The sequence below is a fragment of the Opisthorchis viverrini genome (assembly GCF_000715545.1).
Source record: "Opisthorchis viverrini unplaced genomic scaffold opera_v5_244, whole genome shotgun sequence".
Taxonomy (NCBI): Eukaryota; Metazoa; Platyhelminthes; class Trematoda; order Opisthorchiida; family Opisthorchiidae; genus Opisthorchis; species Opisthorchis viverrini.
In genome coordinates this window covers 331,225-346,976 of record NW_008751900.1, presented here as the reverse complement: position 1 = coordinate 346,976, position 15,752 = coordinate 331,225, and the positions used below count along the sequence as shown (strand labels likewise).

The 15,752-nt window shown below is 42.4% G+C and overlaps 1 protein-coding gene across 1 annotated transcript in view; it reads right to left on the bottom strand.

Moving 5' to 3' along the window:
* The window catches only part of T265_08894 (hypothetical protein), a gene marked incomplete at both ends in the record, with an annotated part of 36,991 nt that overhangs the window by 5,300 nt on the left and 15,939 nt on the right, over positions 1-15,752 (bottom strand). Inside the window, 4 exons of the mRNA XM_009174822.1 lie at positions 4,883-4,995; positions 6,461-6,536; positions 9,079-9,169; positions 10,241-10,442. Coding sequence (XP_009173086.1) covers positions 4,883-4,995; positions 6,461-6,536; positions 9,079-9,169; positions 10,241-10,442 — 482 coding nt within the window. The remainder of the gene's footprint in view (positions 1-4,882; positions 4,996-6,460; positions 6,537-9,078; positions 9,170-10,240; positions 10,443-15,752) is intronic.

Here is a 15,752-nt window from a genome sequence, read left to right as displayed (position 1 = left end):
ATATTTCTCCGCGGTAGCCAGGTCCGATGCAACCTGCTTAGGACGAGAGTTAGAAGCGCTCGGCATGGTCATGGTGGCCAGACGGTCTTATGTCGTGGAAACTGTGGCCAACCGGAGAGTTTGGTGCATATTTTGCAATCCTGCTGGATTACGCATGATGCCAGGTGTGCTCGTCATAATCGGGTTGCAAGGGAACTTGCAAAACGTCTCCGTCGACTGGGGTACACCGTCTTCGATGAGTTGAGAGCCCTTACTTCTACGTCGTTCATCAAACCCGACCTAATCGCTGTTTGAGATCGCCGTGCAACTATAATAGACGTCAGCATAGTCTCGGATGGGCGTGGAGTGATAGTGTGGAATGAGAAGAAGCAGAAGTATGGTGCTGATGAACATTCCCTCGCCATAATCTCAGCCCTACATGCCATCGGTTGTGATATCGACTTTTTGGTTCACCAACCGATGATCATCTCTTATCGAAGGATCTGCTTTCCTCAATCCGCTAAGGCTGTTATTGGACTGGGACTTCCTAAGGTCGCAGTCAGTGACTTGTGTTTGCTTGCCATTGTGGGCTCCCTGCGTACTTATGACACTTTTATGCGTGGCACATGGCGTTGAAGGTACATTTTTGCCATTTAATCTCACACCAGACCCAGTATGACGGTCACTTTTTGCCTGATGTGCGAGTCTTGACTGTGCTAGCGCACACTGCGCCTTGAAGAGCATTCACCATTGTTTGTCCTTTCTTTGGTTGTTGGTCCTTAGACGCGTGTTCCCATTCCAAAATCTTTACATACTTTGGGATTCACCTCATCAGACTGGCACTGTCCTTGGCATGATTTCGAATGAGACGTTTCTCTCTTTTCTCCCACATTCTCCTGTTACTCTTTCGCATTCATAGCTTGCACTCACTTTTTATGTTTGTGACCATGCTCTTCAAAAATAAATGATAATAGATATGATCCCGTCCTTGGCGGGCTAACTGGTGCCGTCTCAGCGTCGTATGACCTGAAGATAGCTCAGCCACTGGCGAAGAAGTCAATGGTTTGGATTCAAGTAGCTTTTGACTGCTACTGGCAATGCTTGAAAAACCTGGCAGCATCTTTCTATTTGTGCCTCCTCTATTTCGCACTATAGATATGCACATTAGCTATAACCCTTCCATATTAGAGAACTGGTTGAATCCTCCAACAGACGATGGGCTGACCCTTCTGTTAGTACGAAACTTCAATCTGACCCCACTGAATTTTAGATTTTCACAAAATTTAATCAAGCCAGTATAAAATGCATGTTCGAGAAACTAATGAGTCTCCGAAGTGACTGATTCAAAAACAGGGATATGCCCAAGGTGCTCATGCTCTCTCAGTGGACACGTGACAAATAAAAGCATCCTGAAATTGAAAAACCCCGGTCGATAGTTTCCTCGGATTTTTGAGTTCTCCCTTGGAAAATCAACGCCGTCGCCAAAATATCATTTTCTAGTGTGCCTCGCCAGAAACAAACAGATACAGAATGTGGAATAACGATTTTTCACCCTTCCATTTGATACCATATCAAGTGAATTATGTGAGCCCTGCACCATGTAACACTAAAGCTTGGGACAGGACAAACTACTGTCAGCACTTTCTTTTGAAGCACCCGCTTTTGGTATTCTTCAAAATGGGGCGGAGAATCATAGTGGAAAGCAAAGAGACTTGGGATTGGTCTGTCACCCGCGTTCCGGGATGCCGGTAACACCACTGCAAAATACCATACATAAAATTTACTAAGGATGACCCTGATGACCCTGAGTTATGCGGCCACCAAATCACAGGAAATTCACTGGAGCCCCTGAATGGCGAATACATGAGCAGCAACTGGACTTTACTTGCCCCTTCTCCCAAGTTGACTGTGTCTTCATCCTCATTTTCTACACTTATTGGCGGAAAATGCACAGGCATACATAGAAGCATGGATCAAATTTTGCTAAGGTGTCTTGCTGAATGTTGTCCGTAACTGTCCGTCACCTCTCACAGAACCAAACACACACCATCTCATCACTCTGTTCCCAACCCCCAGATTATGAGAGATCTGCACTTTAAGATCTCTGAAAGTAATTCTGAGGAGGTAACTATCTTTACTATTTGGAGTAAGTTACATTTATAATCACGTAAGATGTATTGGATAAAAATTTGTGTACAGTGGTGAGGTCCTAGGAAAATCTTTTATTACCTGATTTTGCAAGAGAAGCACCTATAGAGAGCAGCTGAAGAACTCAGGATCTATGTAATTTCATTGCATTTCTGACACGGATATTGCACTGTTTCAATAGCGGGTGTAGAAAAACCACTCTCCTCTAGAAATAACACATCGTGAGTGCCAAGCAAAAAGTGGGTGTAACGACAGCGTGCAACCCAGAGCATCAGAAATAAGGTTGATTTGTGATGGCGCTTCTGGGTTATAATTTCGCCCATTCGGGGGACAAAAGAGCAAGCAAGGTGTCGCGATAAGCACCAGAGGTTTCACTCCTAATCTTTATTGAGAGGGGTTTTCCATAACGCTGTTTGAATGCATCCGAAACTGTACCCAAATCCAGCTGTGAGAAATCAAGATAGAAATCGATTTTGAATGGATAAACTTGGGATGCATTCAAAACACCTCGGACAAACAGTTAAAAATGGTTTTTCAAAAGTATGTGTTGATACGAAATCGTAGGTTGCGCAAAAAGTGACAATTCAGTTACGCTAAAATTTTAAGAAGGACGATGAAAAGTTGAAGAATACACCTCGTTTTTGGATTCACACTAGCTGAAGTCCTTGTCTTACAGTGCACCAAAGTGATCGTTTTTCACGTTGATTCTTACTTGTACGCCCTTTTTACTATCCTGGCGACTGAAACAGTCACAACACTGGTAGTGTGAGGAACATGAAAACTTGCGTCCTCATAAGCTTCCCCAGATTTTGGAACCAACCGAAATCTGGTCAATCGTGGGCAAAATGCGACCTGAGGACTCCACTATTGATGCAGCATCATTTGAATCGTAATCGAGTCTGGATGACCGATTTTGGTAGACTATTCCGGGCGTTGGCTACTGAATCCTACTGAGTAGTTCCCAAGTGACCGCAAGCAACACACACAGTCATTATCTCACTGGTTCAGCATAGACCCACCGCCAAACCAGGACTGGAACTCCGGTTGTTTTCGCCATTTCTTGTCGTCTTTTCTCCAACACGTTTGAATACTGTCCATAGGTGGTCTCTGAGAACTAGCCCCCCCACACACACACACACAAATAGTTATCTTAGTGTTTTGAGGGAATGTAGATTTTGAAGGTATCAGTTCTGGTAGACTGAAACCCCTACAAACGTCCGGAGCATACCTCCTGAAAGACTGTACTTTGTCCGATAGAGCCTACTCTTTTTTGTGGTGACATCTCCATGAAATAAATCGTGCAGCAATGAGGTTCTCGTTCATAAAATTGCCATTCGTAATCAGGATATGCTTTAGATCATAGAAAGGAGTAGGTTCGTAAAACACTCAAGTTCTTTAGTGTTTTGAGGGAATGTAGATTTTGAAGGTATCAGTTCTGGTAGACTGAAACCCCTACAAACGTCCGGAGCATACCTCCTGAAAGACTGTACTTTGTCCGATAGAGCCTACTCTTTTTTGTGGTGACATCTCCATGAAATAAATCGTGCAGCAATGAGGTTCTCGTTCATAAAATTGCCATTCGTAATCAGGATATGCTTTAGATCATAGAAAGGAGTAGGTTCGTAAAACACTCAAGTTCTTGACTTCTTTCTGCGTGATGAATTTTCTTCTTTCAGATCCATGATGATTAACTAAGCTTCAAATCGGAAAACAATGTACCATTATTTCCTACTTACTACCAGAGGAATTTCGCCAACTCACAAAATTCAACCAAGGTATCCTCCCACATGAACCATTTCAGTGGATATGCCTGCATTATCAAAATGACTTTCATTTTCGCTGTGTATCATTCTGTTGCGAGCATAGGTGATATGGAACACTTGACACACACGTGGTTGAGATACATTCGTAATTTCTGGATCGAATTCACGCGCAGTCACACCGAACAGAGCAAAAAACTAGGTTTACAAAATAGAAGCTGTCTGCTGCAAACAAAAATTGCAATTACTTTAGAAGATCACAAAATGTATTGATTACCTTGACATTCGAAAGCGGAAATGCCTTTATTCCACAAAGTGTAAAATCATAAAGGAATATTTTGTGAATCTGGATATTTTGTGTCGTTTAGGCGATCTGCTGCACCTCACCGTCAGTTTAACCCAATAGGAGTCGTTCTTTCTTATCAATTTTTACTTGATCTATAAGCTGTTTAACACATACTACCTTTTGCGACTACATATGCAACAACAGCGATATCCAATGAGTTTGCGAGCTGTTTGTAATAAAAAAATGCAAGAACTTAGAAAAAAGAAGGAACGTAGACCTCGTGGCTCAACAGCAGTTGCAAGAGCAAGAAGGGTGACTCCAGTTGAATAGAAACACCTCTACTGGAGGATTGGCAATTCGAAAGCCGGCAATCGAAAGCCAAACAATACTTAAAATTTGACTATTCATCAAAATCATCTCAAGTGGAATCTGAAATGGAAACAAGTTACGCGACAATTTTCGTCTTCAAAATACCCCAGAAAACAAATTCGTTCTTAGGTACAGAGGGCGAAGCTTTTTTCAGAAAAACGAGTGACATATACAGAATTTTTGCAGCATTTAAAAAGCTACAAGTTTGTATGAGACTAAATATCTTTTCATATCTCGTCATAAGCAATACGCACGAGAATGCTAATGCCAGTCCATTCTGGTGCGATAAGCGCGCCACATATATGGACGAACATCAAATATCTAACACAAATTCACTTACTTCTGAACGCGTGATGAGAAGTCTCATCAAAGCATAGTCTTTGGTACCCAGCCCTGCCATGGCGTCGTGGAGCCACTCCGCTAATAGGTTTGCCCGATCCGTTGCATACCGAACTGTACAAAAAATAAATAGGAATGATTTGTTTTCGAATTTGTTTGCGTTAGAAGCCTCATTTAGGCGTCTGAGGCTCATCTAGATTGTTTGTGAGTTTCAAAACAATTTCTATGAACAGGATTACCAAATACATGCATCACTTGTAGTTTTTTCCACGTTCTTGCATGGCGCAAGCCAAACTAAGTACTTTACAGTCAGGTACTTTACAGTGACTCTCAAAATGCTGATGGATACATCGTACTAGGAGAAATTGGTTTGTATTCCGTCAAAGTAGTCATTGTTGAAAAGCCTCAAACCACACCTCACACAAAACGAGAGATCGTGTTGAAACGCAGTTTACTAATCTTGACGGCGGATGGTTACGAAGACTGATCGGAGTCTGGGTTATACATATCTAGTGTTCTCCTCTCAGGACTCGAGTAGCGCAAGCACGTGAAAAATGCCGGGGTTCGGTTACGCAATATTTACGGATTAAATCACACAAGAAGTAGAAGCAGAGGGTCACCATAATCTTGCGCAATTTTCCCACGAATAGGAGAAGTGCTAGATTTGGACAAACCATGATGATATCCAGCGGCAATCAACTTCATGCAATCGAAGTCAGTTGAGGATCGTGTGGGATGAAAACAAGGGCGTTCAAGTCAAGGGAATGGATTAGGTATTATTTCCGTTCTCAGTTACGAATGATTTTGGATCTACGTACGCGTGCGAGGTTGAACAGAGTAGAAAAGATAATCTATAGATTTGGGGCAACGATACACTCAGTTGGGCTAAAGGAAATTTGCTGCTTGCCACTAAATATTTGCTCCAGACGGACGGGGGTAGAAAGGAAATACGCTTCAAGAAAATTGCTACGAAAGTCAAAATAAAGAGGGAACACAGCACAACCAGAGTTTGCGTTTGGTGTGCTTGGTATTTGGGATGTGGTTAGCTGTAACGCAGACATCGGCATTGTTTGCTGTTTAGCCCTCATCAGACTGATATTCAACTTGAACATAAATCGGCAACTCAGTTGACAAGTACAAAGCTTCGTAATCCAATGAAGTGAAGCCGAAGTTAATAGGACATCACTGGCTATTAAGGTTTACACACGCGCAATCGTCACGCCATATGCTATGGCACATTCTTAGCTGACCAGGAGAAGGATATCGGTGTGGTTTTTGAGAGTTTGTTGAAAAAAACTCGAGGACTTTGGCATTTTGTGAATTTGGAATTATCGATTCATGTCTACAAAATAGGAAAATCACCAAGTGGAATGAAGTTGGCTTCCAGGAACTGGACAGGGATCACGCTCAAAAAGCGAAGCTTTCAAACGAATAACAACTTTATAGGGTGGGAAGAAGACACCATAAACGCTGCCAGCATCGTCGATAGAGCATTAGATCAAAATTTGAAAAAAACCTTCAGGAACTAAGAAATTCTTTGTGTAAGAAAAATCTTAGGAATTCATTTTTCCATACTCACTGAGTGCAATAATGAGAGCACGGTAGTCCCCGCTTAGCTCAGAGTTCATATCATCCAGTAATGGCTTTCCGAACATCTTGCGGGAAAAAAGACAAAATGTAAAATTATTTATTGTTCTGTGAATTCATATAAAAATACTTTCCAATGAAAAAAATTTCAACAGGTTTCCTACCGAAAATGGATGTTAATTCTGGCCCTGACTACGCACCTGAATCATCGACCATAAAATACAGATGGAGAAAATAACGATGCCATCGTGAATAGAATTAACAAGGTGAGTTGGAATATCATACGTTTATGGGAGACCAAAAAGATTATAAATAAAGTAATATTGGCCCACAGAAACCGAATAGTCTCCAGACGGTTATCTCATTTCCGTGGAAGCAAAAGATAATACATAGCCTAGAGGAATGAAATGCATTTTCATGCTTGTCTGATGTGGTGTCTGAGTTATGACAAGGCTGAGTATTGGCCATCAAAAGTTTGGAAATGCTGTTTACTTGAATCTGTCAGACAACTTCGGTTGCCCTTTTCAGTGAATTATTCACTCTACGAAAAGCAGCTCACAAGAATGTGCACCATAGCCTTGGATACCGTTCAGCTCCGCTAGTTTCACATTTAATTTATTGAGATGGCTTTAAATTCAGCCGATTGATCGCCTGATCGAAGAGAGCTAGACTTAGTATCAGTGCGGTCGCAAGTCGACCGCGAATGAAAGAAGGACTGCAGCAGCCGTTTGGATCAAGAAGCGCCGTTAGATTCAGTGCTACTTATCTTGACGTCAGTCTCCTGTTTTCTCTGTCAAAGACCACACTATGACATCATTGAGACGAAAAGGAACTCTTTATTGATCAAATGGACTAACGGAAATATTGTTGAGATGACAGCAAGGAAGAGAAGGTTGACTCCGTTCTAGAAGTTTCTGTGTATAGTTGAGCATGTAAACTACCGCTAAGCAAAAGCATTCACAGATACCGAACCCTTGGTTCTGCCACTCAGTGGTTCTTGGAGAACACGCGATGATACACACACTCCTCTCTCTTAAAAACTAGTTTCCAGTCAATGCGTAGCACTTTCCATGCATTAGTAGCAGTTTTCGTGGGAAAAAAGGGTAATGATTTATTTGTCACAGAGGAGGTCACACTTTGGCTAAATCCTGTCCAATCATGTTCATTCCCAGGAAGCTTTCCTCAGTGGATAGAAAACCGGGACTATTAAACCAGAAGTATTCATCACTTTCATCTACACAGACACCGGCTTCGTGTTTGGCTCTGACCATTATTCCGGCAGTACTTCGTTATTTGTATATGTGGAATATGTACAGAACCTCAGAGCAGACCTATTTAGTATATTCAAAGTTGCACTACGTGGGGTTCTTTTTAAGGAAGGCTGTTCCCTCTAATTTATCAAAGTCAGCAAATGAAAACTTCTGGAGCATTTCAACGCTAGATTCATCAAAGTCTATAAGCAACAAATTCAGGAGCAAAGGAAGAAGTATCTTACAAAATTGACTTCCTGACTGGGTAGTCCCATCTAAAGGCCTACCGAAGACATTCACTCATCTACTGGAGATGGAGAACAACATTGTACGAAGGCTCAAAACCCTTACAAAATACCTCTGGCCAGAAGATCCGACCGAAATCGCTGAAGGAAAATAGAGCCTAAAGTAGTCTGAAACTTATAAATATGATCAACTTTTTCTCACAGATTTTCTCATACTACTTACAAAACTTTCACATAAACCTTTGATCGGACAATCGCCACTGACCTGATTGACGCACAATCCACACAAGACAGTCCTGGTTATTTTTCGGAGAAATCAGAGGATAAATCAATATGTACCCGTTTTCTGTCTATCCAACACCTTTGGATTCGCCATGTGTTGAATCTGATGCCGAGGGCTGGGGATTTTACGAAAACATTTCAACGGCCAATATAGGGGCATGCCACTTTCTTAAAAGCCATATAATGTGGATCATAAAAGAACACCACCGTAGAATATCTCAAGGTGCTGTATTGAAATTTCGAGTCTGTGTGTATTTACCAGCATCAGTTGGAAACATGTCACCGACTATCAATTTGTGATTGGAAAGGTTGATAGGTCTCATCGACTTGTAAGAAAATCTCTCTTGAGGAATTGCTGAACGCATGACGCTATTTTTGCGATAACTACATCTCACGAACAAACAGCCTAATAAAACTCGCTTTCTGTGAAAAAATTGTATTATTAGGATCCACTGGATTCTTTACCAGCTAGTGTTCACAACAGGCATGGTATCAGCATCGCAACAGCTGTAACACCCTTTGGGTGCCTAGCTGCCATGCCAGCCGAAGGAAGAATGAGGGCTGAGGCACCGCCAGGTTAACCAAGCCTAGACAGGGGAAGTCTAGAAGCAGATGTCGAGTTCGAACCACGAAACTTCCGGTCAGTAAATTCGCGCTCTTAACCAGTGGGCTATCTCGCCCCCACAATTGGCATGGAAAATGGTACAATGTCGATAAAAAGTAGCTCGAGGTTGGAATACGTTTTATCCATCGCTAATCAATAGTGACACGGCTTCTGTCACAAGAGGATCTTTAGTGCTGTTATAAAAAACTTGGTGTTTCGACGGACGTACCCTCTGGTAGGCTTCTGCATCCGCTGCAAGTTGGAATGTCGTGCGTCCAGTGATTATCCTTGTAATTCGTTTTTCGCTGGTCCCCACTCGTCTATGTAAAAGAACACAGAATAGTAACTCGGTTACTCCAGATTTTCGCACCAAAGTTGTGAGCATCAGGTAGTAACGTAGTCGGCCGCAGTTTTAATGAGGTACCCATATGGTACCTATATCAGTTCATTCGGATTGAAAAGGGTCGCAAGCTTACAAAATAATTAGTTTTTGGTATTCCACTTGAGAGAACTAAACCATCTTGGGCTAATCTGAACTAACCTACAACCTCCGCCAAAACTGTAATGAGATTTTTTTGCTGAATCAGTTGAATTCCTAACACAATGAGTGACCACCCTGAGTCAGTTTGGAGATTAAATATATCGGCGGATTTAGTTGGGGAAGACAGATGTCTTTTCCTTCATTACAAATACATCAACTATCCACAATTAATGATAGTAGTGTGTGGTATCTGTCGATTTTCAGTCGAGATATTGCCCTTTAATTGAAACCAACTTATGCTGAAAACCCAAGAGGCACTCTACGTGCATTTCATGCTTACTCGAAATCATCGGCAGTGAGCATATAAAAAAACTCACTTGTAAACCGGCGATCATTAGGAGGTAGTTCAGTGCCTAATTATTCAGTGGCAAATAGCTAAACAACAGTGATAAGCTCTTACGTAGACAGGATATGGCGCCATCTAGCTACAGTCACGTGGTCACATATTGACTGGTTCCTCGATTGATGACTTCTCAGATCTTGTGAAAGTTTTGAAAAGTTGGTTGCCGTTGTTGTGGTATCAGTTGGCGTCGGAGACTTACTAGATGCTACGTAGTTAACAATCTACTAACGATCAGTTTAGTGTGTTTCGACCTTTTGACGTTGAGCTGGTTGATCATACCATCTTATTTCATTGACGCATGCATCACTTTTTTATGCGTGCGTGGAATAGCTGAGGATAATGTCAAATCAATAAATAGAAGACCAAAATCTACATGCTATACATGGTCAGTGTTATGCAAGAGACGACAAACACAGATACGCCTAATGAACAATAGTGAATAACAATATTATTGGCATGGTTTGATGTTTTTCTGTTTTTTTTTTGTAACTTCTGCTATTTACTCACGATGCGCCGGCAGCCAAAAGCTCTTTAGCATCCACTTCAGCGAGTTCTTTATTCACGACTGTTGCGACACCCTTTTCTGGAACTGCTTTGAGTTGCAGCACCGGCAAGTCATCCCGTTGACCTTGTGCTAGGATACTTAGAGCATACTGGAAATGATTGCTTGTGTCACTCGTCAAATCAGACAGTAGCGTGCGATCCGGTCCTAAAGGGGTGAATGGAACAAATTATAAAAAATTCAAAAAAATTCCACCTTGCACACAAGGAGAAAGGCTCTGAGACTTATTTTTCTTCAATGGGTCTCTACTTTTTTTTCACGCATCTTAAGTGGCACATTTTCTCTTAGACTAACTACGGAAACCATCAGGATCTTAACCATTGACTTCAAGCTGAAGTTGTCTCTATTGGTTTTATTGTATAGGTATGTGGAAGAAAGTATTCAGAGCATCGCGTCTTCCTTGTTCTCCTCGGGAGAACAGACAGATGCGATGTTTCGAAAATTGTCTCTGCTCTTTTCAGTCGTGCAATAAAACAGACGAGTATCATAAATAGAGGGTGAAAACATTGTTGAACGGAAAATGACTGGTTGCTTCCTGTAAGTCGCTTGCTCATTGCCAGGGCAATCAAATCACTTGCTGTAACTGTTTTTTTTACACATAACCGGTGCTGGTTTGATTCACTCTGGGCTTGGGTTGCGCAAAACGATTCCGAAAGAGCCAAGTAGATCAACCACATGGACAGCATTAGACAGGTGTCTAGCTGCTGATCATACGGGATGGAGAATTGACCTTTGACCGAAAGAGTGACATGACACCCGTAACCTACGTTGGAATGCCTTCTGGTGCATCTTCCACTATACCTCTGTTTTAGGCACCTCCACCACTAATTTATACTAGATGGCCTCCTACGGTCAACTGCTTTCAGAGCGGATTCTCTGGTAGTCGGCATCAGACTCGGCTGGACTGTAGTATAAATATACTTTTAAGTAGAAATAATGTTACGCCTGGGTCGCCTTTTAACTGAGGGAATAAGGATACGGCTTAACGGAAAGCACTTCACATAAGGTTGCTGAAAAGATTGCTGAAAAGGTTGATAGCCCACGTACGGTCATGTACTTCCATTTTGTGTTCATTAGCTAGACACAGTCACCGAGCCCCTGTTATCCCAATGTTTTACTCGACCCATATTTTACGTAATTCGCAAAGTTCACACACTCATTTGGGTTGAATGAAAGACTTAAGTGAATTTCAGTTTAGTCCCTTTTATCTGATGTTCCTCAACTGCATGTGCAGCCAAAAAGTCTCATTATGTTTCAGTTGGGATGACATGAAAGTTTGCAGTCTACTTCAAAGGACATGCCACTCATAAGGTTCCACCATGGAAATATACTGCGACGTCTCGAACGTCGTACTAACGGTAACATGATGCGGCCTTTGCTCGTCACATATAGTTGAAAAATATCAAGATGACAGGTTCCGCTTGGGCTCCGCTGAGTTTCCTATTAAAAACAAATTAGTTTGCAAGCGAGTGTATTCTGTGAATTAGGCCTTTTTCTTACGGGTTGATTGAACTGAGGTGCTCATGTTCCCACTCTAGGCAACCGTGTTCTGCACAGTTTTCTTTAAAAAATGTCCTTATTGTTCTGGTGGATTCAGGCCGCATAGTCCACTAACCCTTTACTAATCCGAGCTTATGTGGCGATTGAAGTATAAGTGGTAACCAGTGTATGTGTTTTTGCGGTAAGTGAAACGTTACAGGACCCTAAATAAATGGCCGAAAAACGTGAGCTGTCATTTCATTCAAACTTTAATGAACTCATGAAGAAATACTGCAAGTGTCGTACGTTTGCAAACACCAAGATCTATGTAGACGTCGACGAGTGATCAACGAGGAAAGTTGTCGGTTCCGATCATTCATAGTTCTATTCAAAATGTTGACAGGGTGTAAAACAAGGTGTAAACCGGGAAACTTACGATCAACTTTCTCGTGTTCGAGCACTGAGGGAATAGAAGTTTGAAGGAGACATTTAACATACTATCACAGATGAGGCTAAGAAACGTTCCCAAAAGTGTAGTTACTTGGCTTTCAAGAATAGATGATAGTGCTAGCTAGGTTGATCAGATAACTAATAGGGCAGTGTAAATTCAGACAGTGTATGATTATTTTTAAAGTAACAGAGCTATTACCAGCTTTGCAATTGATCACTGGCTAAATGAAAATTTCCAAATTTTACTGTGACTGCTTCATTATTGAGTCGCATTGATTGGGATTCGCAGGGCTTGAGTATTGCACTCGACGGTAAGTAGTCTCAAGAAAATAGTCACCCAGTGCACAAACCACTGGGTGGGTAGATAGGTTATGAAAACCGGCACAGGGGCATCAGCATATGCAGTAAGTAGGAGGAGTGGCAAACGTGGATGTCCTTTTTTGAATGTGAGTAGTCCTGAACCTTACACCTCATGTCCGAGAGGTCTTGCTTCTATCAAGGGGCGACTGCAGTGGTTATTTCACCAGGTATGGCAATCAAGTGCTGCTCGTATTAAGCCCAACTCCAGTGTGGGTTTTAAGTTGCCTTCAACTGAAATAGGGATGCGTCTCCTCAGTAGTCTGTCTGCACAGGCACAGGGTGCCTGTATTACTTGCTGAAAATGTATTGTAATATTAGTGTGTGATATATTACCAAGAGGGCTAGGTTCGTTACTTCCGAACAGCGTCCGGAGTTCACCGTAAAACACAGGATGTTACACAGTGAGTTTGTTAGAAGAAAAATCCGATCACTTTTTACGGAAGAAGATAAGTCTCCTTCTTTTACCGAAAATTCGCATTGCTTCATCTGGTAACATCGCTACCTAATTTTCACTACTTTCAACATAACACAGTGCTTCTGACCATAGCGTATTATGCAGTACATAGATTGATGTTAGGTCACCCGAACGTCAGGTCCATCGCTGTGAACTGGATAATTAGCCATTCAAGTGACCGTGGTGCACAAACCAAAGTTGCTTCCCACCAGTACCGAACATAACGTTCGTAATCTTTCCGGATCAAACTCAAACTAAGGCCAACTGAAATCATTCGCAGCTAACTGGTTCAAGAAATTCGCTACTCCAAGCTTCAGTATTACTCTCCTTTTCCTCAGAACCTTCGTAACCGAAGAGTTTGAAGACATACTAACAGAAAGGTTGACAAGTCGATAATTGTGTAAACAGATTACACACTGGAAAATGTTTGGGACCGATTGGGAAGAAGAAATTCGTCCAAGCTTCAGTATTACTCTCCTTTTCCTCAGAACCTTCGTAACCGAAGAGTTTGAAGACATACTAACAGAAAGGTTGATTGACAGATAATTGTGTAAACAGATTACACACTGGAAAATGTTTGGGACCGATTGGGAAGTCATCGTTTCAGAGGGGTTTGGTAAACAAGCAGTGGATTTATTGCTGGGCAACGTTTCGCTTTTGACACAAGAGCTTCGTCAGGCCAAGTGAGTAAGTAAGTAGGTTGATTGGGTTTTAAGGCAGTCAGGGAACCAATCCGTTCCAAACATTGCACCAGCTGAGCGAAGGGCCTTAAACACGTTAAAAAATGTAGACAGCATAGTAATTACAAAGGCAGATAAAGGTAAGGCCACGGTCATCATGAATAAGAGTGACTATCTTCATAAAGTTAGACAACACATAGCTGATGGTCCCTACCGACAAATTAGTAACGGAAAGATCACGTCAATTATGAGTAAGAGTAAAGTTGAAGTTGGGAGGTATCTAAGATCTGTGATAAACCATCTGGGGCAAGGCAAGTGGTATCGATTGTACCCAAAAAGTGCAATCCAACCACGACTGTACGGGTTACCGAAGATTCACAAGGAAGGTGTCCCCATAAGACCAATAGTGGATGGCATAGGTTCACCACCACATGAGCTGGCCAGATATCTAGCAGGTATCCTTAAACCGCTTGCCGGCAAGTCACCGACACACATTCAAGATTCGTATGACTTTGCCAAAAAATTAGATGGGTTTCAGATAGGGCCAGACGAAGTCCTGGATAGTTTTGACGTCAATTCGATGTATACCAACGTCCCTAAAGCGGACGCTGTGGAAGTAGCGAGAAGACTTTTACTGGCAGACACAGCGCTGCAAGAACGAACGCAACTCTCCGTAGACGAGATAGTTGAAGGCATAAAGGTATGCCTAAACCTCAGTCAATTTGTTTTTGACTCAATTATATACTCTCAAGAACAAGGTTTAGCGATGGGATCACCAATATCCCCGATTTTGGCCAACATGTACATGGAAGACTTCGAACAGAAAGCTTTAAACGGATTCGAGTGTCCACCAAGGGTGTTCTGGCGTTACGTAGATGACACGTTCGTTGTAATAAAGCGGGATAAGGTGAACGAATTCTTTCAACATCTGAACACATTGGACCCTCACATTAAGTTTAGCATGGAGCTAGAGTCCACATCGGGTACACTAGCTTTCCTTGACTGCATGACACACAAGAGTGGTGGGAAATTAAAAACCACTGTATACCGGAAATCAACAGATAGTGGTGCGGTCTTAGACTACTCCTCTGCACATCCAAAAGCAGTATATGCTAGCATAGCCTCAGCGATGTTTAGGAGAGTGAGAGCACTGTGTACAGAGGAGGTCGACCGAAGAGCAGCACAGCTCGAGGTAAAAAACCTACTTCAAGATGGCGGATACCCAGTGGGTTTAATTAAGCGACAACTAAGACGGGTATTGGTGCCAACACCAAGGCCCAACAAGGAGTGGATCGGAACAGCGGTCATTCCATACAAAACAGGGACATCTGAAGTCATTAGAAGGGTACTGAATACGGCTAACATTAGAGTAGCTTTCCAGAAGGGGAAAACTTTACGCTCGGTGTTGGTGCATTTGAAGGATCGCCTTCCGGTTGATAGGACTAGGAACTGTGTATACAAAATAAAATGTAACGACTGTACGAAGGTTTATATAGGTCAGACAGCCAGGGAATTGCACACCAGAATCGGTGAGCATAAGCGTTCCATTAACAAACCACCGAGAAACGCAGAGGAATACCAAGCGTTAGTCAAAGATTCAGCAATGGCAGGGCATGCTCTAGACACTGGGCATAAGATAGATTTAGAAAATGTGGACATCCTGAGACGGGGTTTAAGATTCACACCACAGCGACTGGTGGCCGAGGCGGTGGAAATCGCCAAGCATCCCAGTGTGAATAGAATAGAGGGGGTAGAACTTGCAAACGTGTGGAGAGCGGTCTTAGATCAGCCGAGATGACACGAGGCGGTGTGCAGTTATCAGCGAAATCGCCTGGGTCTAAAAGTACAAAATCCAAGTAGCGTTAGATCCAATTAACCAGCCCACCCCCATCCCCAAACTAATTGTCCCAGCACCCTTGGACGAACACAGGTGAACGAAATCTGTGAACGACCCCAAGAGGAATTTTCCATTAAGGTGTCCTAGACTGAAGAAGCAGGGACGAAAAAATCCGGGTTCATCATAAAGACGACCCC